A 27,868-nucleotide genomic window follows, 5' to 3' on the forward strand; every position below is an offset into this window, starting at 1 on the left:
AGTTCCTTTATGAAATTGGCAAATTATTATTAACAATCAAAAGGTAATCCACCAGCAAGATAAAAAAAAAAAGAAAAATGGATGAATCAATTAAAATTAATGAAGGGTTCCTCAAAATGAAAAGCTTCCTTTGTCTTTGGTTATTTAGAATCACTAAAATGGTGCCAAATTTGGCAGTAGCACTGTGCAATATTGCACGTATTTTAATTTGGGTAGCTTATACCAGGCTTTCTCAATGTAGGCCATATAGCCCAACTCCCTCCCACTCCAGGGGCCATGAGAAATTTTCAGGGCTACCAGCTAAGAGAAAAATTTCACCCAACTAGAAAACCTCAAAGGACACATAACACAACAGCTCAAGCAAGGTCCTGAAGTGGGATACCAGAAGCTGCAGATGAGTGAACAAATGTAAGAATTTCCACTACTATGGAAAGGTGTTAAAGTTGTTTATATTTGCCTCCCAACAACCTACTTGGTTCAGTTGGGTTATTTCTTCACTTTTTTAAAGTCTTGTAAATGCCTTGGTATACAGAAAAGAGAAAATTATGTCTTGCTCTGACAACACTGGTCCTAACATCACAAACTGGCAGTTCTGCACCTGTCACAAGAATCACATTGCAAAGCACTGAAGGAAGATGTTGATTGTACACAAACTACTTATATAAATTTATATATATATATATTTTTTAATGAAACTCACCCAAATTACGATGTCCATTGATTTACAACTGGAGTAGGTGGTATTTTGAGTGCATAGTTTTATCCAAACTACAAACATCGTTATGTCAGATTACTAAGAGCTAAGAGCAGTAACTTTGGGGGACCAAGAGAACTCAATAGGCTCGGAACCTTTGGCCTGTACCACCACTACTAGTAGCCTAATGCTTTATATCTTTGTTGACAAAATGTGCTTTAAATATCCACAATACCGTGCCCCACTGCTACTCCGAAGCACAAGATCTTAGTTTTAAAAAAGAGAATTCTACTAACTGCTGCTCATTTGCTATGTTACATAAAAGAAAAACTTACACCAAGAATAAAAATAAAACCACTCGTACTAGAACATTTTTATTTAGTTTTGTTTTACAGCCAAGGGTATAGTACAAAGCATATGCCATGATTTTTTCTAGCTTTCCCTAATACCCCAAATAGAATTCATATAAAGCTACCAATCATGTATATAATTCACAAAGCCTTACTTTTGAGATTGGAGAGTGACGACACTTTCCTCTCCACAGCCGTTTCAAAGTGGAATTTCCAACGCAAAAATACTTTCCCAAAAGTCAATGGTGTCCCATTAAAAATTGCCACTGCATCTTTCACAAGACACTGCAACATGTCACACATCATCACAAGAACTCCTTAAACAACGTCTAGTGAATTTCAGTAAGTTGTGATCACAGTTATTTTCAGTTTCAGACTGAAACAGCTTTTCTACAATAATAATAAATGAAGCACAGCATCATAATTATAAAAATAAACTATAATAGAGAAAGTATCGTAGCTCAGAAGATGGCTTTCACAAATATTCATTTCAGGCTTCATCAGCTGAAGGGATCTGCTACCAACCACATTTTTATAACGTGGTTTAAGGCAAACGGTACGCTGTATATCCAGATACAGTACTGCATTTTGTTATTAGATTAAGAAAATGTTCTCTATCTTATTGTGATATGAGCTTTTTAAAAAAAAACTTCATGAGAAAATAAAAGCATCCAAGAAGAGAGAATCACCTTTGACAAACCAGTTAAAAGCCATGTCGCAGGTGTAGGGAACAAAGAATTATGCTCCTTGATGGAACTAAAATTAGGTGAGCACTTTTTTATTTCCAGATTCATTTTCTCTTTCAGCTGACTAAGACTGAGCTGCTATTACCACTCCAGCTGCACAGGATGGGAAGTATTAACACAATTGGGCAATACATTTAACACAATATTAAGTTCATCATTATCAGTTCAGAAGGCAACGGCATCTAATAACACGTCCACTGAAAAATGAACTTTCTGCCTACAGGATTGTGCAGATGGTTCAACATTTTAAAACAAAAGATTAGGGAAATGATAAAAATGAAAATTTAGCAAGTATGACAAGTGTTCACTTAAAAACTCAACGCTTTAGCACCTCAATAAAAGTAAATGCTTGCTAAAGGAAAATAAATAAAATTTTCATCTCAACATAAAATTCAAAATAATAAACACCAACTAAATATATGTCTTTCCTTTCTGTTTCTTTTTCAAAACTTTCTTCGTTCCGTACTCGCGGAAAATCCTGTCAAGGTGTGGCTCACTTTCGGAGACTATTGCTGAATGCAGCTCACCACTAATACAAACATACTACAGAGATAATGTTAACAGCATTCCTTTGTTGGTGTGAAAAGGTTGCCGAGATGTAACAAATATATACTTCTGTGAAAATGATACTTTTGAATTCAATTCCACCCTTTTGGAAAAGACACTTAGAAGGATATGCATATTCATCTGCATTCAAGATGGTGGATACTTTTAAACAAAACTATAAAAGTGTTTTAAAATATTTCTGAATAGAATGACTTTTTACATACAAAAACAAGTTATCACTTCCAATAAATTATGCTACATTATGTAAGTGTAAGGTACATTCAACAATAGTCATGAAGAAAAAAGTAAAAAAGAAGAAACAAAAAATAATATGTCAATATCTAACGTTGTAAATAAACCCTATACATATAATTTTGCTACATTATTTACAAAATGAGCCTATTCAAATAAATTTGGGAGTCCTTTTTAACTCTTGTTCCACTAAATCTTACTTTAACCATATTTCCTTAGCCTCAAAAAAAGTTTAGGGCTAACCAAGTATTACGCAAGTTGCTCTTTACAATGACTTGTAATTTTACCAATTTAAAATAAATTTGACTTATTCAAAGAGCTTTTGGTTTATCATGAAGTTCCATCTCTCAGCAAGTCCAACGAAAGTGAACTTCTGATGACAAATTGGCCATTCTAACCGTACAGGAGCAACCAAACAATTCCTCACAAGTGAACTCCTCATTCAAAACCTATTCAAACACCATCTTCATGTTGTAAGTGATATATGATACATCTAAAGTTGAGCTTTTGAAAAATCTCTATTAAGAACATGTAAATTAAAAAAAGAAATAAAGGAGAGAGATTCAAAATCCCCTAGCACTCAAAAGCTTTGAGCACTATAAAGCCCTTGTTGAAGTGAGTAACCACCGCCCACTGTTGTGCATGTCAAGTATTAAAAAAAAAAAAAAAAACACTAACACCGTAAATTGTTCCATTTGTGCTTGACAAAACACGAGTCTGAGAGAGTATGTTTTCATCAAAATGAGTGCGATCATCTTAATTCAAATGTAAGGACAGGTTATGAGCTTAAATGCCACTCCTGTTCATCACATTTTCTATGACATCACATTACAGGAACATACAAACATAAAAAGCAACTGAAAGACTTATATGGTTGACAGCATATCAAACACTACATATTTACACAAGATTTCCCCTTTTACATTCAAAAGAGAAGGAACAAGCCAGTAAGTTCTCACCACCCTCAACTCAAAAATCACAATCAATAACTTCTAAATGCCCATAATCTGTGTTTCTTCCTTTATTCTGAACAATTTTATAATCGCAATGGTGGTATTCAAATAACTGATGGTGCTATCTTCTTGATAACAACCATTTTGAAAAGTCCACTATGATAGCCAAAGAAGCCTCAGTTAATACATAACTCAACCTAAAAGGTTCAAAGGGAAAATCTACTTTAAACCTTAAAAGAATACTTTGCAAGTCAAGATAAAATGTTAACAATAAACAGTTGTAAATACTCTCGGTAAAAAGGATCCTTCAGTACATAACATAAATCACAAATGAATAAAAGAATACAGTACTAATGTTAAGAAAATTGCCCAGACAGAACAAACAAGAATTCATGGGAGATATGGCATGATGAAAAAGGTGAAAAGAACATAAAATTCTAAACACCATTTACCAGAAAAAAAAAAAAGAGGCAAATTTACAGTTTGAAAAAGACTGCAAAGCATGGCACAGCTGTCCGCTTCTATATCTCTTCACATTTCTGTTAAAAAAAAAAAATGGTAAACCTGGAACTGCCTAAACTGATAGGAGGGGTCTTAAAAGGCAAGTCTGTGAGCTTCGATACTATTGGAGCCACATTTAAACTTGACAAATTTTATCATACAGAGAGAGAGAGAGAGAGAGAGAGAGAGAGAGAGAGAGAGAGAGAGAGAGAGAGAGAGAGAGAGAGAGAGAAGAAAAATTTCTGAACATGAATTCTAACAGCATATCTGAGAAATGCACGGTCTTAATTCTGTACGAAATCTCTTTTATATCTATTTCAGGCCAAATTAAAGCTCGTGTGTAAGTGGTCGTTTGACTTAACTACTCTACTTTCACCTCTGTAAAGAACTGATGATTACAAAAGAGAAAATCCTTCAATTACATACATTGCATTTTAACCTGCAGATATAGAAAAAGTTACACATCCAAAGCAACTGCTAAATGAGTACCAAGACAGTGACTGAATGCAAAATAAGATGTCCCAGCTTAACATAGTGGTAAAACGTCCTTCTGCTACAGCAGGTGAAGTACAGTCTGCAGTGTTTGGAGAGAGGTTTCCTATTGAAATGAAGGTCTGTTCAAAAAATAATTCATTTTGAGCAATTTTGAAAAGTTCCTACATCAACTATTGCATCTATTCAGGACTGGAATATCAAAATGGGGATAAGAGGGTATATCTGTCTTCTGTGCTGGGTTGGGAATGAAATTACCAAGAGATCTTGAAGTACTCAGTAATGGGTATGGCTGGAAGTTGGGATATTGGAGTCAGACAAATCTTAACACTCAGGAAACTAGTAATAAGTCAACCTGAAAAGTTAGAGTAAGACAATGATACAAAAAATAGTTCTTGGAAACTGTTACAACCTAATTAAGCTGGTATATGCAAAGAGAAGCAAGGCCAGATGATCAGCTTTAGGTACTGCAAGACATAAATGACACAAATTTTTGACATCATTTGAGGAAGTTTGAACAATGAGGTGAAATAAGGAAAGGAGGCAAGTAAACATGTACGTCTTCATGGCTTCTCCTGGAGTTGCCTATTGAAAGGATCCCTGCAAAATTACAAAATCAAGGCTAACGTCATTATTCTGAGAAACAAAAAATCCTAAAATTGGAATAGTTTAGTAACACTTTCTGAATGAAGAGTGCCAGTCCAATTTAATATCTAATTACGTATTAACTCCATACAGTATCAGTTATTTCAGACAATGGGATTTAATGATACTGAACAACCACTCAAAATACTGCTTCATTTATACTGGGTTCATATATGTGAAATGAATGCTTAATTTATAATACAAAAGATTTTTGGGGTTAATAGTACCGGGAGCCTCTACAGATATTAAAACATAAATGAATATAAAAATTGGTGGTGGCATGTTTTCAACATGCTTGGTAGCTGAAAATAGGTGTTCTACTCTGAAAAGTGATGTCTTATTAGGTAAAGAAATGGTAGTGAAAGATTCTTTTATCATTTATGCAACAGGACAGTTTTCGAATTAACTCTATGGTATCTTTACATGAAGATTTCATATATATGTTACAGGAGCTTTCCAGGTAGTGTAAAAAATATTGGGAGTAAAAATTACTTAGTTGATAGATATCATGGTCTATCCTTTCCCCGTGTAATAATAAAAGTTTTAGAACTTTGGTTCCCATCTGGTAGCTTCACAGAACATGAAAGTATTTGTTTTACTTACAGCCGTTAAGTTGAGAGCTGTTGCTCAGTGGTCTGGTTAAACTACCTTTTATATCCAATTATCCAGAGACCTTGAAGCCCCAAGCATCCATCCCAGAGAGGTGCGATGCATGAGCAAGGTTAAGGTGCCATTTAAATCAGGATTTCTATCTTGTAATCTCACAAATAATCCAAATGATACATATCTCATCCTACTGACCGAGTAAAATAAAAAGTGATGGATTGCCTAATCAGCAGGATCATGTCACTAGAGTGTTTATCCTTTACAGCACATCCATACCTGGCTCAGGTGCTTCCAACAAAACTGGATACATAAAAAGGGGAAACACTAAGGCATAAGAGGACCCTACCTTCCTTCTCTGATCAGACCAATTAGCACTGTTTTTTCTGCTAGCCTCAGTGTTGGAACACATCTGCCTCCAATCACCATGTTTGGGTTGGATGTACGGTTGCAGTAGTTTCACTATAGTATCTAACAATCAAATAAATGACATACAATAAGTTGTGGCACAGAACCACTACTGGGAAATGAAGAGAATGAAAAATCACCATACTGTTTTAGCTACATGAATAACGGTCCTCCTAACCTGCTGCTCAGGTGTTGGTTGTCTAACCACTTGTCCTTCATAAGCAGTTTATGCACGAACTGGAAGGCCACCAAACGGAGTCCACCCTTAATTTACAGAGGAGCAAGATAAACACAGCAAGCCAAGTCCCTAACACTTAGGAATTCTGTAGTCTCCTGGATAAGGCTTTCCATGGAGAAAATTCTTCATACAATGGCATGACCCAGAGCCAGCCATTGTTTTACTCTGGCAGTGTACCATCAAGTTCTGGCGGAAACGAGTCAACAGGCATTACACAACAATTTTGCCCACTGCCCCTAACTCTGAAATGAATTATAATTACTATTCAATAATTATCATAATTCATTTCACAGTTACCAGCCTTGCAATGGAAAAATGATCATTATGACCAGGCTTGCCACTTTGCAATCAAATCCAATTCTGTGGCAAGCCATCGAGCACAATACTCAATCACAGTTCAAGGGAATAATACTTGATGTACCTAATTAGTCCAGTAAAGAAGAGAAACTGTCACCTGGTCAAACTCTAAAACATTATTTTCTTCAGAAAGAATCTACATTACAGTTGGGTACGTTGGCATTCTTAGAAACAATTCACTTTTGCTGAATATTTTTAACGTAAAATGGTACCAACGATGTGGACTTCAAAATATAAGATGACATTTTTATAAAACAAAGATTGCTAACAGCTGCTTAAAAGCAAAATAAAGAAAATGGAATAACAATTGAACATTTGTCAGAGTACTGAAGATGTGTGCTCAAGATCAGAAGGATGATGTGATGAAGAAAGCCCACTCACACTACCTATGATCATCATAATGGTTCATATTCTGCAGTTACTTTATTCGTACAAGGACATTAGGTATTTGGTAAGCAAGATAGGTTGGCATTCAAGTATAAACACCTAATACTTGTCCATTTTAAAGTTATCGAAGGGAATAGCACACCATGATACCATAATTTTTTGACATCAGTATACTAAAGTAATATTACCAATATGTAATGTTTAATAAAATTAATAAACAGTATATCTATAGCCCATAAAATTCCAACAATACAATGAACTCAACTGTTATTTTCTCATAAAAAAATGATTCCCCTAGGTAATAAAACTGTACTGTAGTACTGGAGAGTTAAAAAATGTTGTGAACTTTGCAAAAAATTATTACTCCCATATACTGTTAGAAAATTATACAATTTTCCTAGTATCCTGAAGTGTTACCCATCATAATATATTAATATGAAAGAAAAAGATGAACATCAATGTCAAAATAAGAAAATGAGCATTATAAGCACTGCGAAGGGATAATGTTTATTACAGATTAAGGAAGAGAGCAAATGTCAACCGTTTGGGATGCCAAGATTGGTTTCAACTTAGAACTTCATTTTATTTAACAATCTTCTCTATTTTAATGTAATTTGTATCCCTCAATGACGTTTTTATTCAATATTATGAATAAAATCTACCACGATTCACTGACAATTTGTGTTTGACTATACAAAGTATACTAATTCACTGCACTGTAGTTTCCCAAAAAGAAATGCACATTTTCAAGAGCTAAAGTTCGCCAGCAATCCTCTTTGAGAACTGTATCTCGACTAAATGAAAACATGCCACCACTTCTTACTTCCAAAGTATTAGGAATTAAAACGAGAATGAGGGAGATAAAAGTTACTCTCACATATCATAATAGGTATACGTGCAATCGTTTGCAAAATAAAAGGGCAAAGGCCTTGCTTATCTCTACAGGAATTACTGCAATACATTGAACTGCCCACTAATGGAAGCTAACCACATTCAGCCAAGAGTTCAGTATGTTATGTATTCATAATGACAGGAGGACCAAATCCCAAGTGCTTTAATAAACATCCGTTATTTTGTCTGAACATTCAGTTTATCCAACTCCTTCCCAACTTCCACAAAATAAAATCTACATATACTGTACATATATTGTACTACATTCATAAATTATCAAAGCATCCTTTGCTAACAAATTATTGAAAACATAATGCCTAACCACACTGACAGTACAGAGAAACCTTACTACAGAAAAGGAATGTTTCTATTCAAAACCAAAGCCAACTTCAATTAGTACCTATTTCCCTTTTTCAAGGACAGTGAAATTACACCCCCTCAAGTATCCTATATATATTCTATTATAAAACATTACACCAAAATTCATGCATTTACTTGATTTTAACACTGGAGTTCTGAGGCAAATCTATGGAAGATAATACCAGCTTAAATTCTGAGACCAGGTCTCTTAAAAAGTATTGTGCTTTTAGTGTTAACCTTTTAAAAACATTAGTGATGTTTATCATAAGTTTTTATACATCTATATATGCAAAGTTTTACTAATACTGTAACAGAAAAATTTTGCCTTTAAAAATCTATTATTTAACTCTTCAAGTGGACCACAAAGATGTACCTAAGCAATTTTCAGAAACCTTTTTACAAATTGCCTATGATCTTCAAATAACCAGCAAATATTCCAGACCACCAGTTATTGCAGCAATCTATATTTCGTTCATTACCATTACTGTCAAAAAAGGTTTAACCACACCAATGAGACAAACTTATCAATTCTCAGCCTGAATACTATCCATGCTGTGGACAGCACCCTTCCACCATGTGTAATCACTAGAATCTTCTACCAACATCACTAATTTGTTCTTATAAAAGAAATATACCTGGTGTATGTTTAACAGGCAGTTCCCTATGTACTACTGATGGCTAAAGTATAAGTGCAAGACTTAAAATTATTTTTAGATCACATAATTACTCACTCCTTTTAACTGTTGAGACACCAAATTTCCCAAAAATTTCAGAACAAAGATGGGGCCACTTCAACACAAGTTAAACAATACCTAAAAGAAAATAAAAAATTTTGTTCTATTAAGAGACATCTCTGTTGTGTAACTCTCTCTAAGTAAACAAACCAATTAATAATCTCACTTAAACTACTATGGCCAATGGGAATAAGATAACTGGGGATATTTCACAATTTGCTTCTAAAATGAAGTCACTTTCACTTTCAAAATTACTAATGTTATATTACTTTTCCACGCAGCAAGGCCACACAGCAAAGACCCAACTACCTATGGAAGTTCAACTCACTTACATGGATTTACTCTTTCAAGTTAAGAATAATTCTAATTAAGTAATACAACAAGGAATTTACACAAATGAAGATAATGTATATCTTAGGAGATACAAATGGGAAACATTAGTGGAAGCAGTGGAATATGGCACACAAGGGAAAAAAATATTCAAAAGTTTCAAATGTAAGTATGGATAAAGAATGACTTCTGTAACCAGCATAGGCCAAGAACACACTATCACATTGCCAGATGAATGGTAAAAACAAAATCTCCATGAAGGAATTTCTTTCGCCTACTGAATATGCAGTTTCAATAAAACCCTCGAAGTAAAATGCACACATAACAGGAGATGGAACTTGGAAGCCATTTGACATGCTGATATGAGTACTGCACAGTGACTCATACTTCACAAGACTGTAATGATCTTGTTCATGACACCAGTTTAAAAACCAGCAACTGTAATCATATTTTTAGTCACAAGTGTTATTCTAAGACGTACAAACAGTTTGAAAAAAGATCCATAAATCACAATGTGAAGGGAATACTCTCAGCAACTACATGATTTAGGAAAGTTTCTCCTAAAGGCCCATTCTTAGCATGGGCTATTTCAGTACCCATCGACTACAGATGTTAAGCGAACCTTATCCTGTTGACTGAATAATATGAGGACATTATCTTCATTATTTAACCACTGAAAAACTTGAGAAAGCGATGTTATATTTTTAAATGACTGACCACAAGATCACAAGGAATCATTCAAGAAAAATTGAATGAACACAAAAATTTTAGTTGATCTGTAAATTAAGTAGCCCTACACATACTATTCTGACTGGATAACATCAATCCTGTTATAACATCAATCCCGTTATTACTCCAAAATAATACATACATCAATTGCGAGTCAACATACACTGTGTTGAGAATATAAAATTTAAAAAAAGCATACCCTATACTCCTTTCCAATATAGTTACCCTATCACTGTCCTTTTAACTAAACCATAACAGCTACAAAATGTAGCACGCATGAGTTCTCCTGTGAGGAGAAAAAACTATCAGGTTGTAAATATTCAACAGGCATGTAAAATACAAAGTTAGCATATTCCCCAGTGAATAATGTACAAAGTTTTGGGTGTATGCATGTACTCAGCAAAACAAACCCTCACTCACTTTCTTTCTAAGTAGCATTTTTATCCAACAAAACTGCAAAGGGAATACAGAAGAAGAAAAAGAAAAATCATGCAGAACACCCACAGCATATGACAGTTCAGTAAATGATACTATGGACTTCTTATGCCATGACGTTCGTGCAGGAACAAAAGAAATCTGCAATCCACTAGTATTATATGTAAATACACGTCTATCAACTACAGTACAGCACTACAAATCCACCAGAATCCTTTTAATATGAGTACTAAATGTCATTTACATCTTTATTGCATTTTATTTGTAATCCTGAAAACTTGGCTCTTACTTGGAACAATGGTGACTGATTATCCACAATTGTTTCTTTATCAAAATAACTCTGATGGTTAGTCACTTGTATGGTTAATAATTGTTTATGACAAGAGAGAGAGGCAATTCATCACTTCTGTCCTCTATGAATTTACTTGAGGGGGACTTGAAGATGCCAGTGCCGATTAAGAGATCTTCAACATGCATTGGGTCATGAAGCTTTTCAATGTTGTCAGATGCTGAGCATACACCTGGCTTTAAACAATTTAAAATATAGTACAAAGAATAGTTGCTTTGTGCCAAATCTTTTTGGTTTTTTGTATTCAATATATGCTGTCTTCTCCAGAATACAGGAAACCTTCTACCAAGCCTCAAGTATTAATTTTCATTATGGCACCTTTGGCAGTGCAGATGTTTTAGAACATATGGTCGGATTTCCCCACTTAGTTCTAGTACTGTACTGTATTTTGAGCCTTAGGGTAGGGGTTTGTCCCCGGAACTCTACTTTTTTTCACTTTTATGCAGTCAGAGACACCTTCCTTAAAAAATAAAAATAAAATAACCGCTTGAATGGATGTGAAGTCACATACTAAATTTCACACCAGTGTGTGGCATCCACCAAGTGAATGCAAAGATACCATTCAATCATGATGACGACTACAGTTTACAGTTTTCACAGGGATGCCCCAAGGAATCAGGAATCATGTCTATATTTAGGAGATTAAAGAGCTTGCATACTACCCAAAATTATGAACATTACTCACTGTGAAATCAAAGATAAATCTTTCCAGAAAACTACTTCAATAACAAATGTATTAACATAGCATATTACCTTGAATACCATTTAATCAATGTAAAACCTTTAGTATTTAAAATGACATGCCAAAGTGAAAAACCAAATCCAAACTTGATAATTCAGATTTTGTCAAATGTATACGGTAACTGGTAAAGCATATCCTTCAGGGCCAGACAGAGCAAATAATGTGCCATCCTGACTCAGTACATTGGTGAAACGCTTTTCAAACTTTAAGGATTCATAATAGCATCAACTTTAAGCAATACAAAAATGGTTGGAGACAGAATCCCAAGACCCAGTATCAGTGGACAAAAAGCATAAAATTTAAAGAGGAAACATATAAGTCCTCATGAAATTATATACTTCACCTATTTAACATTACAGCATCACAACCAGTTAAGATTCTTCATGAAAAACTTCAATGCATGACAGTGCTAAATGTGAGATAATGGAGTTATCTTCATTTGTAAAAAGAGTTTAAAGTAAACCTTCTCTTGAGCTAATTAAAAATTCAATACAGTATGAAAAAAATATGACCACTAAACATAACTTACAAAACGGAGCTCTTGGAAATATTCACGTAACTACGAAAGCAAGAGTACTATGAAGATCAAAAGGCAGCGGAAACTACAGCAGAAAACTCCAAAAAAACTGGGTCATAAAGTCCTGCAACTAATCTATAGGACGGATTGTAATGCCAAGCTGACTAACTCCACCAGACCACGTCTACTGCTCTGCTGGCCCTCATGGGTATGCTCACCTTACCTAAAGACAAGATATTCATGAAAACAAACACAATGGCATCATCAGTCTATATACTTTTATCTATTCCTTTATAAAGGCATTCATAGTCTATGCCCCTATGTTATGGCCCTCACGGTAAATCAAAACACCCATGCATTTACATCTGAGAAGTCCCTTTCATTCTGGCATGAAATTGTCGCAAGTGCTTTTACAACAGCATTTGTACAAAATACCATACAGTACTTTTGTAGTGAGATTCAGAAAGCTCCTAATCATGTGTGATTTACTGTAAGCCCTTCACTAATAGCCTAGAAATCTGATCCGAGTCAGCTACCAGAAAACGGCTCATTCACAATAAAGAGTTCATAAATACAATCTGATTTGGTCTTAAAACTAAGGAACTCTTTCACAGCAATCTGAGATATTTTTAGTGTCAAAAGTATATGAAACATGAGATCTTACATCAGGTTGAAGCAAGTCTGGATAATTCATCGCAATGAATGTACTGTACGCTAATCACCTTCAGCGAACAAAGATCAGCTTGTGGGAAACAAAATGCACAATAAATTTGGAACATTTTGCTACAACCTAACATAGTCTGCAAGTATTAAAGCTTCAATAATCTTTAAACTATCAATCTTCAATAAAATATTTTGAGACTTTGTTCCCAAATATCATACAAAACAAAGTCAGATTGGAAATAATGTCTTCTGTAGTGGTCAAGTTCTGCTCAACTTCACCTACCATGGATGCCAGGTAACAGTTTTCTCATTACCAAAAATTAAAATGTGATTTCATCAACCAGTTTAAATTTTCCAAAACCAAGAAAAATATCAAAAGGCAAAAAAGGCCAGCTTCAACAGTTTCAGCTTAACTGGACCACTACAAAAGGCACATATAATTTGACATTCAGAATTCTATAAATAAACCCTAAAGTAATGAGTATCATGCTCTGAAAATATAAACATACTTTGACTGAAAAGACTAGGAAAATACCATTAGAGCTCCATGTCCATTCATCACCTATGGACTTTCATTAGCAAAGATTTTTCTTTAAGTCTCTCTTAAATCGTCATGATATTATGGCAGATGACAGCAAACATAGTAACGACAATCTCAATGTTCGGCAAAAAATCTAGTCTAATATTCACACATTCGGCAACACTCACAGGAAGGGATGGCAGAAACAGAGAAATGCAAATTGATCAAGCTAACTAGAGACTGTGGGGACATCATCACGCTTGCTGGTAACCCAAGCCCTGTTGCTTGATAGCCATTTCAATGGCTTGGTCTACAAAATATTTGTCGTTGTTGTTTTCGTTTTCAGTTTTGTTATTAGGAGTGTCCACTACTTGTCTCTCAGCAGAACCTCTACTTTCAGTATCCTCAGTCATACAGCCGTTCTGGTCCCCTACTACAGAGTTTTTATTGTTGTCTAGAACAGATTCTTCCTCTTCAGAATTTATATCTTTCCTAGGTACCGCAGCATCACAGGCATGCTCATCACAGTCTGGCTCTTGAGGCCGTTGGGGCGGAATCAGGTGAGGGGAAACAGGTTGGGGGCAAGGGGGAGCAACAGGTTCAGTGGGAGGTGCCGGCATAGCTGGCATTGTAGGAATGACAGGTACTCGCGGCAAGGGTCTGCTGATCATGTGTGTCATGTGCAAGTGAGTTTCATGAGACAGATCATCAGGAACTGGGTCTTCCCCAAGGTCACTGTCATCATCTGAAGAATCATAGTCGGTGGTGGTTCCACCACTTTCTAAAGCGTCATAATGATAGGGAGGCAAAAAAAGCCCTTTGTGGTGCATAGCTGCAGTCAGTGCCTCATTTTCTAGTGCACGTTGCTGGGCCTCATCTGCCTCACGCTCTTCATCGTCACTTAAACTTAAGACTAACAAGGGATGGATCCCTTGACTTCTTTCTGTGACTGGAGAGAACCCCATGTTTTCTAACATTCGGTTAACAGTGTTATCAAATATACTTCGACACAACTGTCTTGTATGCCATCTCAATATGCCAGCATCAGGATCTGGAGGAACTTGCTGACCCTCCTTCAAACAGTCACTTGGGCGTAAACCACTATCTGGAGGAGGGGGTGCAGTCATCATACCGTAGGTTGTGGGATATGGTGCTGGCATGATGGGTGGCATTAAATCCGGTCGTGGGCGTGCTCTGGGATCCATAAAAGCTGCTCTTTCTAAAGTACCAGGCAATAAACCTTCTCGATGGTCTAAAACGCCATCTTCTTGACTGCCTTCACTATTCACATCACTAGACTGTGAATCTTGGCTCTCATCATGAAGATCAGTTGAGCACTCACCTAAATTCTGAGTCATATTGTTTAAAGTGTGTTCATAATTCTTTATTTCCCAAGCATATCTTGCCTTCTTGAATGGGCGTGGAGGAGGCCCAATACCAGACTTGCTTCTGAATCCAGGCCTCCGAACATATCCTCCTGGTTCCTTTGGTCCTTCTGTTCCCAGCTGATTTGGTATGTAAATAGGTAACATCGGATGTAATCTTTCATCCTCAAGTCCTTTGGTTTCATCCACCCGATCAGTGGATGAATTTGTGCGCAACTCAGTCTGTCCATGCTCCTGCTGCTCCTCTGCTTCGTGATCACCTTTATTGGGGCGGGGATCTTCTGTCTCAACCTCATGTGACTCCTTCTCGTTCATTGTCCACAGGAGGAAATGTAGCACCTGGAAAAATGAAATACGTTTTATATTTAAACCACTTACAAACAGTCCATATTGCATCTTACAACCAAAACATTTATAATGACACAAGACACATAAAATGATGAAAATTGGATTTGTGAAGTAAAACAAGAAATATTCAGTCCCTTGAATTTCTTAGATTTACTAGAATGACGCTTTGTCCTTAACAGGTGAAAAATGTAGAGATTTCTTGTGACTGTGGCTGTGTTTCCCCATAATAATAACTAGTAATTCACATGCATTTCTTAAACACTTCTGTAACAAAGCTTTTCTTCTTTGGTTACTGGATTCATTGTTATTGTTAAATATTTGGAGTTCAGTGAAATAGGAGAAAAATATAACTATACAGTTCTGATTTTCAAAGGTTCCTATTTTCTACTATCAGACAAACATCAATATCAAACATAAACCTTTCAATAAAAAAATTTCAACAAGCTTCCACCAAGACAAAAAAAACCATCCAGTAAAGTAAAAGTATTTTCTAAAGTTTCATGTTTACACAATTGGAAAATATTACATACAGTACTGAAAACCACATTCTTACGCTTGATTTAAAATTTTGTGTATGGATGCCCTCCTGGCCAGTTGCACGAATAATCTCTTTACCCAATTTAATCCTACCCTGTTTATTCGTCAGTCAAGCTGTAGCATTCATGGTGTTGAGAACAGTGTATGCAAGATCACACACACTATACATATCGCTAATTATTGCCACCCCAAAATGCAAAAATAGGGAGTTCGGTCATCCTGCCAAACTAATGATAATGCATGTCCCCCTCCCCCGCCCCCCAAAAAATGATGAAGAGTGCAGAAGTGATCAAGATGAACAAAATATGCTAGTTTTGCTTTTGCTCCTAAACCAAGGAAAATTATATCCTCACTGCCTACAGTACTATGTTCTTCAAAAACACGGGAAAGCATTAAATTTGGGGACAACACATGAACAGAAAATGTGTTATGGTAGCCAGCAATTAACCTTCGTGAAGATTTCGGCAAGGAATCCCTGAAACAATTAAAACCAAGCCATTTAATGTAATTAACGGATGGATGCATATATTCCAAAGATGGTTTGGACTGGAGAATCCAAAAATTACTAGGGAAGCTGTCTGCCAATAACAAGGCAGCTTTGCGATTTCCAAGGTCAGGGATGAGGGAGCAGAATGCTGGGAGCTATTTGTTTAGCCACAAGGCACACAAATCAATTATTGGTGTTCCCCAGAGCTCAAACAGCTTTTCTGCCTTGCAATGACAAAAGAGACCATTATCATTATGAATTGCCCATGGTAGCTGAGCTGGTCTAATTCAAGATTCATCCTGCCAGGAACGTAGCTGGTCAACAGCTTAATAATCTAGTAATCTGACTTGCCCAATGACACAGAAGGAAAGAGAATTGTCCTCCCTCATTTTTGTGGATGTATGCTACTAGTTGTATTTTTGCTTATCAACACATCTCAATGGCACATCACTCCATCTTGGAATGCTTGTAGGGCTGTAACATTGGTGACCGCCCTATAGTCCGAAGGCCCGATAGTCCGAAAGTCAGAAGGCCCGATAGTCCGACGGACTGTAATCAGCCCCCCACCCCTCCATAGCTAATACGGCAAAATTGTAACCAGTAAACACCCATAAAAATACCAACATAACGTACCCTAGGGGTGTTTACTGGTTACAATTTTGCCGTATTAGCCATGGAGGCGGGGGGATTAATCAGGCGGGGGTGGGGGACGCTTGCCTCGGAATGCCGGCTTAGACCTACGACAATCGGACCTTCGGACTATCGGGCCTTTCGGACTATCGGGCCTTCGGACTATCGGGCTGTAATCGTAACATTGCTGTTTGCATCTCCAGGAAGTTGATATGCAAATGAAAATTGTCTCCTGTCAATTGTGTGCTCCACCCATCTTTTAATGCATCCAAGTACAATAGCATCTCTGGAGGTAAGGGGTTCTGCAGAACTCATATGAAGAGGTTCTTGTTGTCAAGCAACCAACTAGCACAGCACCTTTGAGCCTAAATTACAATACACCAAATTATACTACAGCAATATTACACTAGTTAAAGAAAATTTCCCTGGCTACGTCAACACCAATCCCAAGCACAGAAAGAAATGCAATACCAACACTACCTGACCAAAGTGGGCAAACATGAATGACCCTAGCTCAAGTAAACAGTGAACTATGGTTGTTCTAACCTATTCAGAAATTATATTCCCCATTGGTTGCTCTCTAACGTCCACATCCTCAGTCTATATTCATTCTCGTCAATCAGATTTTAAAAACACACTGCCTCTGTCATTCTGTTAAGTCTTAGGGCCTTTTTGCCCATTTCACATCTTTCCTCACCCATTTTGCTATCCTGAATATTTTCTCTCTTCTCTCTGCTATGCTAAGATTCTGATTAAATTCCTACAAAATTATTTTCTTTCCCTTGACACCTGCCTTTTAGGTTCCCTCGTCTCCCTAAGTATATCTCAAATATCCACTTCCCTGCCTGTGCTTTGCCAGTGCTTCAAGGCTCTATTCTCTTAAATTTCCCACTGTACATATTAATTCTACCGTCAAGTCCCTCTTCCTCAGACTCCTCTACCCAATGTCACACAACATCCTACTTCTGCTGACTTTTGTTTATTTTCTTATACAGTAGTAGTTTTTGATGCTTTCATTGTATTCTTCACTAAATTCTTCCTTTTTCAAATCTCATTCTTCATCTTTATTTCCTTCACTACCAAATCTCCTAGAAAGTCTCACAGTGGAATCCTATTCTCTGATATTGTCTGCTTCTGTCATATTATAATCAATCGGTATTTCAGCCTTCCATTCTGGATCACTGTAAGTGTACGAGTTGTTTAATATGTTGTCTTCTGCAACTTTAATCTTCGGCTTTGGCAGAATTCCAGAACTCCTTCTCCCTCTTGATTTATCTCTCCAGAGCTTAACCATCACATCCTCAAACCAGCTGAAATTCCTACATGGTCATCCAGGTTCCCCCTTACCAGCGTATACTCTGCCTGTGGCACTTCTGTCACTGCATTTGATGACCTGTCCAAAATTTCTCGCTCTTCTTTTTCTGGTCTCCCTGTTTGCACCAAGTGGTAATGTACAGGCAGTCTCCGGTTATCAGCGGTGGTTCCTTTCCAACAGCATGATGATAAGCGAAAATCGGCGATAACCGAAAATCTGCAATTTTCGGCACCTATTGGCACTGATAACCAGAGATCAGGACCTCTGTTAGGTATGTATCAACGCCAATACCCAATTATCGGCGCAGATAAGCAGAAATTGTGATTTTTTGGCACAGAAAATTGAACATTTTCATCGCTAGACAAGTGCCGTAAAACCAGATCGCCGATAACCGAGCTCGCCGATAACCGGGGACTGCCTATACTGAAAACACATGCATTACCTTCTTTCGTATCTTAATTTTAAGTGTCATAATTATTTAGTTTAACTGTCCCACTTCTATCACTTTTTCATTCATCTTGCAACTGTTCCACCAACACTCACACTTGTCATTGTCATCAAAAAGTATTTTTTGTTCCTGCTCCTTTATATTGTACCTCCAGTACACAGCAAATATCCATGTTTCTTTTCACTAGAATCTACACCACTGTCACAGTTTTCCTATGTTAATCATACTCACTTTGACCATGCAATATTTTTTAAAATTTTCTTCAGCCTATTCAAAGGTTTTCAGGAAGTGCGGTTTTAGGACCGCAAAACGTATGGAAATGGAATGCTCACAAACCCCATTTTAGGCTTTATTTTCCAGTTAACAAGCCTCAGCAATTGTCAATCAGTAACTACCAACATCATAAATCTGGGAAATTTCATGTCACAGAATTTTCTTCTTATCACAGCTATCATCTCTTATGATACGATTAAATACGGGCATAATAGTATTGATAACTTCTGTTTAATATAACTCCGGTACATGAAGTGGTTGTGCAGAAACTAATGTGATTCCAATAATTTTTTCTAACTCATAAGCTTGCATCAATATTGCACACATGGTTTTTTGCACACATGGTTTTTCAATTTTGTTTCAGCTAAAGAAGTTTCATGTAAAAGACTGCCATCCTTAATAAAAAAAATAGCCTCTATAAAGAAAACATCTGCTTACTGTTTGCACACTAGATATTTTCAACCTAGCATTTTGGGTTAATGAAATACAAAAATGAATACCATCCACAAACAAAGTCTGACAGGCCATAGCCTATTCATCATAATAAATGAGCAGTGTGAAATATGAACATAAAATGTTTACTATAAAAAGTTAAAGCTATGGAAGGCAGCAGAATGACAAATTGGCCTAAATTCTTGCCTTTCAACAAGAAGCATTTAGTATATTTATATTCTCCCTGGTGTTTATTTTGTGTTTTTTGTGTGTATATTTTTTTCAATTACGGTTGGAGTAAACCACTCATTTATGTTTTCCTCTGCCCATATACCACAAACAGTCATGGGAGTCCACTGCTGAAACCACGGCCTTTGGGTGGTGAAAACCAAATCATGTGATTGCCAATGGCAAAATAAAACTAAAAGAAGAATAAAAGCCCAATGCAAAAATCTGGTGCATCATCACAATGAAGTCAACCTTATCTTCACCTCAGATGTATAAGATTTAGCTTCTTACCTCACCAAGACATCCCTCCCAAACACAGAGCATCGCCTATGATGTAACACCCTACCTAGATAAAAATAACAAGAGGATACATCCTGACTTCACCTAACTTCATCTTGGAAAGTTAAGGTCCCAACTGACTGGGTGGGGTTGGGGAGAAGCCCTTTGTTTCATCTGAACCCACCCACCTACAAAATTGTGACCTAAGATATTTGTCTATGTTTTACTTAAATTTGGGGTGGGGCACCCTTGGCTTGCCTCTACCTCACTCCTTAGCTTCCACTTAAGAATTGTAAGGTTCTGATTACCTCATGAAACAATTGAGATTGAATTGGGACTTTGCAAGTTCCCAAGCCTTGCAATGCTAACCACTAGCCTAGGCTATATAGGCAATACGCCTTATCAATCTGCCCATGGTTTTGAAGAAAAAATTTTTAAAAAGTTCGTTTCTTATTAATCATCTTGGCAAAAGCATTGGTTATTATTTCCCTGCTCAAAATTAAACATAATATTACTAAACCCATATTCTAAATCTATAGCCATTCCCTACTCAGCCACCCTACCCTAACCTGACCTAGGCTAACAGAATGTCAATTCCTAATCTCACGTGCGTCTGAAAGATCATCCCCAGAGTATGGGAGACACTACAATTGCTATGTTGTGCTGATTGTTAAAGCTTGAACCAGTACATAGGCCTATGCTGATCTAGGCTAGCCTACCATTCTAGCCTTGGGCAAGATGCAGGCTAGGCCTGACTGCCCAGATAAATGGTTCCTCTGGCCTTTGGAATAGCCTACAAACAATGTATTGTGGTCATTTAGAGTTGCTTTAGAGCAATAACAGGTCCTTTCGGCCAGAGCAACGGCAAACTCGACAGCAATGCCGCTGCCAAGGCGAACGGTCACCGCAAATCGAGACCCCCCCCCCGAAAAAAAGGGGGCCATCAATCACACGTCACAATTTTATCCCGTTTGAATTAATCTTTTCACCATTAAATACCCTCCAAACGCCCTCCTCTAAACCCCCCGGGGCACTTGCCAATTCCCCACCGGTCACACAGGCCCAACTGTCACTGATGCGGGAAAAATGTGGCCATTAAAAACAATAATTACCGATATAAGAGACAAACGTAAGATTGACGCCATACAATAGCATCCTCACAATCATTTTTAATTTATTAATTTCTTATTTTATTATTATTTTTCCACTCACCCCGCCTGTGTATGTGTATGCCCTGTATATTGGAGATTTTTCGAAGGCCGGAAATATCGTGATAATCCGAAAACGCAGAGATTTCAGAGGGAAATAAGCGGGGTCAGGTCACCTCTTGTTATAAACAGCTGATTCAATGTAAATACAAATCTGGTAGATATTAAAAAAATGTGACATATTGAACCTTTTTCAATTTCTAATTACCCCGAAGGCCCTAAATGCGGGAAATGTCTCGGCGCTGTTGCGTTTTGAAAAACAAACGGGAAATTAAAAAGTGATTAAAATTATAAATATATATCAAACGTCCTCGTTTTCTTTCATTGGCTACTAAAGAAGTCGTCGGTTTTTTCCTACTTCAAGGGGAACTTCGTTAAAGCGGCGTTTCCAACCTGTTGTCTGGGGCTCCTTCTTCACGATCTTACTCCCAATTGGACAAAACGACTGGATAAAAGCTGATAAATCTCAAGCAGCCACAGAATGTAACAGAAAAATTAGGTGACATGACGGAGATCTTCGGAGTAAATACTGTAATCCTTTCAACCGCGTGAACATCATGTAGGCCTAATCCCACACCATCATGTCACTTGTCACCAAATCCCATTTACAACTGGAATATAAAATATTGAAAGATACTGCGATTAACGGATACTTGACTGAAATTAAGAGCCGAATCTATTTCCTCAATCCCAGCAAAGCAGATGGATTAAATTTCTGACGGTTTCCATACAGAAAGAAAACGGGCACTATAATTAAAAAACGAAATCACACTAAATCCTGTTGGGTGGAAGAAAGCGTTAGCGCTTTGTTACTGAGCATTAAACATGCAGAAACAAGATTGCCATTCACGATTCGTCTGAATCAGCTGGTTAGCCTTCTTAATTTACTTGCATTCTTGTGACTAACAAACGTTAAAACACGCCAGCTAACATTCCTTTACGTAATATTTTTCCGTACGTAATCCTTTACCTTCCTAAGCGTTAACGAGGTCACTTAAAAAATACACCTTTACACCACCACGGGAACTGTCACTGTCACACTTTTATCACTGACTAAATCGTTAAAGGGGAAGCAACATGTGCCAGAGTTTTAATAAGCGGTTCTGCAGTTATCCAGGTAGTTGTAGGGTAACAAAGGCCTTAAAAGGATTTACAAAAAAAAAAAAAACAGTTAACTTGAAAGAATGGGCTGAAGTGTAATGTTATAACAACCTTATATTACTCTTTGCTGGTCCAAGCACCAATTATAGGGTGCGATTTGGAGACGATTTCCATAGGCATAGTTGTGTAACAATTTAACAAAATATCCAACTACTGATGGTATCCCATTAGGAGAAAACACTACACATCATACAATGAATTTGTTTAACTCCCTGTATTTTTGTAACTAATCCCTGTATTTTTTTTAATTAAATAAGATCCTTAATTCAACCATTTGAAATACAGTCCAAAAACTAATATACAGTATAGAGTATGGAAAGAGAAAATACCACATTATCGTGAAAAAAGAGATAATGCTTTATGAAATCACATTTTACTTTACACACGTATATATATCATGTGTGTGTGTGTGTGTGTGTGTGTGTTTTAGGCGAAAATTAGAGCTAGACCGATTTTCACCTTGACTGATTCATCAAATGCCAAATTGACTGGGTCTGTTACTTAAACCACACATTTAACTTTCGTTAATATGGGTGATCATCCGCCTCTTATTTTGGCTTAGAACACTGAACTTTCAGTACCGTAATTACCAATCCTACTTCCAGCAAGTTCAAGAAAGTTACTTACTTGGGATTTTTAGCCCAATTATACAAACGGCTGTCGGAAGTTACAAAACAACTTTGCTATTTTAAATAAGTTTCCAACAATTTCGTCACCCATTGTGCATCAGTAGTTGAGCATTTGTTAAAGGAAGGTATGACATAGCTCAATACACATCTGCCATTGATTTCTCCATATAAATATTCCAGATCTTAATCTCTGTTTTCACGTGCCATTTTCCAAGTGGTCATATGAGAACCCTTCTCGGTATCGAGACTCGTAAAAGCTAGACTCATATTGCTAAATCTTTGACTGTTATACCCACTAATTCTCTTGTACTTGTTGCAAAGGATTTTATGGGAACATGATCAACTTGTCCAACAGAAGGCACAGGAAGGGTTTTTTTAATCTTGTGATTAGTCAAATCTAAAGTAGGGCCTATCGTTTTGGTTGTTTAGGCAGAGAGCCTTTTATTTACCTCACAACCAGTTGATTGGTCGAGACTAAGCCAGATTTATCCTAACTCGAGCAGTTGCTCTAGGCATGGTCAGGTGTGAAAGGCAGTAGAAGGTCAAATGTGGACCTTCGGGTTCTTGGCCATCAACAGTTGGCATGAGAACGGCTTAATCTAAACCAACCACCACTGGTACTAGACATCGAAGTAGTTCTCGGAAAGCAGCAGCACTTCCCAAGAGCGTAGTCCTACAGAAATGGAGTACCTTACTAACGAAGAGATGGTTTCACATGATAACAATTAAGGGCAACCAAACGTCCTTCAAACTGATAAAAAAAATATATTTAAGGTGATACTAGGTCTGGAAAGGTGCGAAAAAACGTTTGACCATTCTCACACACCTCTTAAGCTAGGATGATTGTAGGCCAAGTTGTTAGTTACAGTGCTAGATCCAAATTGCACAACATTTCCACGATTACGAGCACAAACAATGGGTTTTAACCCGTTATGTGTCTACCTTTGCGACGTGTTTAGTACAAGCACGTTGGAGATTACCGTAAAAACATGAACAAAAGACTGTCAATATAATATAGACAATGGCCGCCAAGAAATATTAGTCCTGGATAACGACACCCGAACTATGCTGGGGGTCACTATCTAAGAAAGATCGCTCTTTTGTTCCCAAGAAGTTATCGGGAAACAACTGGTACATCATCCTCGCTGTCACTTTCTGACAGTGTAACTTTATCACTATATGGCCTTCTACCACGTGGAAGTGGATGCTTTGTAACTTGGCGAATTCTGATGAATCAAAGGCAATTCAGATTCCTGAACAGCATCATTTACGTTCAAGATACCTCGCCCTTAAAGGATTGTAATGTAACAAATTCTGCCATTTTCAAAGAAATAAAAAACAATGAGTATTAACTAGGTGGTAAGCTCTACTCAATAATGCCTTCATGAACTGCAGACATCTCTGGTCAGATCTCAGAAGCTTCCATGTTATTTCACGTATATGTGATCTTTTTCACTAATCTAAAATAATCTAAATTGATTCATAAGCATGTAGAAGTGCATAAAAGCGTGAAGAATTATAAAATAGAAAAAATAAGGATAATTGTGTAAAGCTGAAAGACAGTTATATGTAACATGAAACCAAATAGTGATACTTTCCAAACTACTAGCCTAGCTACCGTAGACCTGTTGCTCTCATTGGCCGCGTCTGTAATTTCATGGAGACAGCAATTACCACCTGACTATCACGGCACTTACAATGCAATTACTTCTTGTCCCCATATTCATTTGGTTTATACATGAAGTGACACACCTTATGATCCCTAGTTAAACATACTAACCAAAACAACGGGGCTTAGCTAAGCAGTGTCAAACCATTCGGCTTACTCTAACCTTTAGAAGGCATGTAAAATTATCTGACACTTCGGCATGGTTAAGACAATTAAAAATAATGCTTAGATATAACACATTAATAGGATTTTTGACAGAAATGACACACATGACAAAGGCTACAGTTTTACCCAAAAAGAGAACGTGACTTATGCAATCTGTAAGAATTCAATCACAGACAATGTCTGAGATATATCAGACATATTCAAATACTCTTGCATTTTCCTCCTTCAGCAGGTAATTAAGGAAGCACTGAAAGATGGCTCTCAGTCACAGGTGACTGCTTAGTTGGGAAGCAGGTGCCTCCACCTGCTGAACCCAATAGTATCATAACATCGACGAAACTTAGGCCAGAACAAGAAATAGTTATACAGTATAATGTTAAGATATACTCTGGAAGTATCAAGGTACTGACTGCACTTACAGTAATCTCAGAATGATTTGGTTAAAACCTTGTTGCTATTACTGTTTACTAAAATGATTTCACTTTAAGAATGTACTTTAGGTTTTAGTTTGATGATGAGCAAAAGTGGAAGGTGAAGACTCATTGTTGTTAAATAATAACTATAATGAAATTATAATTATAATCATATGCAAGCATAAATACCAAACGGCCTTCAGTTTTATTTAAATGATAAGTTTTTCTATGTTTATTTATAAGTGAGAAACCTTTCAGTTACTTACCTGTTCCACATGCTATAAAAAAAATCCTGATATTAAATGGAAATATACCAACTGTGAATAGTAGTCTAGCTTAAGCTGGCCATATGCCAGCAAAGGCTCTTGCTCCTGGACACCCGTATAAAAAACTGTGAGGATCTGTGCTCTTTTACTGATTTTGTCCCAATTTTTAGTTTTCTGTAAAAGTTTTCTGTCCGCCCTCAAATCTTAAAAACTACTGAGGCTAGAGGGCTGCAAATTGGTACGTTGATCATCCACCCTCCAATCATCAAACATACCAAATTGCAGTCCTCTAGCCTCAGTAGCTTTGATTTTATTTAAGGCTAAAGTGGCCATACCGTGCTTCTGGAAACTATATAGGACAGGCCACCACCGGGCCGTGGTTAAACATTCATGGGCCGCGGCTCATACAGCATTATATCAAGACCACCGAAAGATAGATTTGTTTTCCGTGGCCTTGATTATACGCTGTAGCGGCTGCAGAGAAAATTCGATTGCGCCGAAGAAACTTCGGAGCATATTTTGGTTTTTATTTGTTGGCAATTTGGACCAACAGAATTGGAATAGAACAGAGTATCTTGAAATGAATGAAGTAAATATTTGCATTCAATAACTGATTTCAGAAAAACTTGTAATAACTGGAAATTGAATCTAACCCTATGAAAAAGTAAAAACGTATTCAGTACAGTATATGAATGACACGTGAGAAATAAGATATGTATAGTCGTGTACACATGTATCTATGTAACTATACGTGTAAAATTTTGGATAATCATACTATCAGGAAACGCATTATTGTTGCATTTTAAAAGAATTTTACTATATAACATTTTCCATAATAATAATAATAATAATAATAATAATAATAATAATAATAATATAATAATAATAAAACTGACGCAACGTCAAGATACTAGTTAAAATGACTATAATACCACAATAGACTACACATAAAAAACCTGTATACATTAGACCTACGAGCCTTTCTAAGAGAACGCACCTCGTGTCATAAGTGCCCGATCACCCCTGTGTGTGTGTGTGTGTGTGTGTGTGTGTCGGGGGGAAAGCTGGTGGGGGGGGGGAGAGTATTCCCCTTCTTCCCCACCGATTACAGCTTCGTGACGACGCGTGCTACTCGCATTCCACCTGGTGGTCCCAGGAGATGGTGGCCCAAGCCACTAGGCTACCACGTGCTTTTTTTCCTTTTTTACATCTACTATAACAATATCAAAGACTTCTAAGTGCAGTTCTCGTTATATCAAGCAAAATAGTTATTTAAATAGGCCCAAATTCGAGCTATCTCTAGGCCTAACGCCTTTTATAATTCAATACTATTCCTCCCTGAAAATATTAAAAATCAATTCCAGAACACTTTCCCACAGTCCACTGCTCAATCTGGGAGGCGTCCCGTACCTTTATATCCTTATGTACCTGAATAAGGAACAATACCACCTTACCAACCTACATTCACTCACTCGCCCATCGTCCTTCCACCATTCAGCTCTCTCTCTCTCTCTCTCTCTCTCTCTCTCTCTCTCTCTCTCTCTCTCTCTCTCTCTCACACACACACATACACATAAACACAAGGCTGGCGGACGTACAAACAAATTCGAGTCTTCCTTGGATTGTCAGTACAATGTATAGTAGACAAAACTTCTAAGGACTCGCCACTAGAATGATATAAATGCTTGGTGTAAAACGCGATCTATAAAAAAGAATAAACAAACAACTATGTCATGATTCGCTTCCACAAACGCAAACACGACATGCCTCTATATAAAGAGATTTACAATAGGTCCCGTTGTCCTCAGACAAATCCCATCCCCTCCCCCCACCCCCAACTTACCCGGGCATTGAAGAGATCGCGTTGCCGCTTCCACAGTAGAGCCTGGAGTGGAGTTAAAAACTCGGCGTTAATTGTGTCTTCCATCTTGTGAGCTTTTCCTTCTTTATTCTTTACTGCATTCTCTTTGCTTTTATCATGCCTTATCTTATCCGGACTGTTTGTAGACGCGCTGAGTTTCCAAACGCTCTTTTCAGAGCAAGTCACTCGAATGGCGGTTAATTGGGCATGTCACTTTTTTATATTTTCACAAATTTTCTTCGCTGTTTTGCTATAGGCTTACGGCTGAAATCAACCGCGTTGACGAATCACTCCAGTTGTTGTTGCCACATGTGTGAGAACTCTTTTTCTTGTTCACAAACAGCGAAGCGATATCCTTCCGCTCAGTAACACAGATTACGAGCATTCCTTCAACGGAAACATCCGTCGTTTCAGTCCAAAACTTCGAGCGAGCGACCCTTTCTCGTGACTGTAAACACAGGATTTATGTCACCAGGTTATTATTGTGTATATATAGGATCCCCCTTTACAAGACAACAAACTCCTTCAACTGTGGCACAAATTTACGACGCCGACTCGTTTTGTCACTGGTTTCTTTCTCACCGGACTTGACTAAACGTGGGACCTCGCCCATGCCCGGCACGCTTCATAATAAAGAGTGTGTTTTGACCATGGGACTCTCTCTCTCTCTCTCTCTCTCTCCTGCCACAAAT

At 37.2% G+C, this 27,868-nt stretch overlaps 1 protein-coding gene across 4 annotated transcripts; it reads right to left on the bottom strand.

Moving 5' to 3' along the window:
* Window positions 1–1,055: 1,055 nt before the first annotated feature.
* LOC136853670 (uncharacterized) lies at window positions 1,056–27,813 on the bottom strand. Of its 4 annotated transcripts, none has more exons than XM_067129599.1 (2): window positions 27,159–27,813; window positions 1,056–15,166 (listed from the first exon to the last, which is right to left on the bottom strand). In XM_067129599.1, the coding sequence occupies exons 1-2, from the start codon at window positions 27,240–27,242 to the stop codon at window positions 13,697–13,699; spliced, it is 1,554 nt and encodes a 517-aa protein (XP_066985700.1). In that variant the 5' UTR covers window positions 27,243–27,813; the 3' UTR covers window positions 1,056–13,696. The 4 variants fall into 4 exon arrangements, with proteins under 4 accessions (XP_066985700.1, XP_066985703.1, XP_066985704.1 ...); XM_067129602.1 differs by lacking the exon at window positions 27,159–27,813 and adding an exon at window positions 21,983–22,134; XM_067129603.1 differs by lacking the exon at window positions 27,159–27,813 and adding an exon at window positions 21,406–21,918.
* Between the last annotated feature and the right edge of the window lie 55 nt (window positions 27,814–27,868).

Source organism: Macrobrachium rosenbergii, chromosome 27, assembly GCF_040412425.1.
Source record: "Macrobrachium rosenbergii isolate ZJJX-2024 chromosome 27, ASM4041242v1, whole genome shotgun sequence".
Lineage (NCBI taxonomy): Eukaryota > Metazoa > Arthropoda > Malacostraca > Decapoda > Palaemonidae > Macrobrachium > Macrobrachium rosenbergii.

Bases quoted from the DNA above. Each gene is read 5' to 3' on its own strand.
- LOC136853670 (XM_067129599.1), bottom strand. From the start codon at position 27,242: ATGGAAGACACAATTAACGCCGAGTTTTTAACTCCACTCCAGGCTCTA. The intron at 15,167-27,158 runs GTAAGTTGGGGG...TCATTTTTCCAG, and splicing joins GCGATCTCTTCAATGCCCGG to GTGCTACATTTCCTCCTGTG.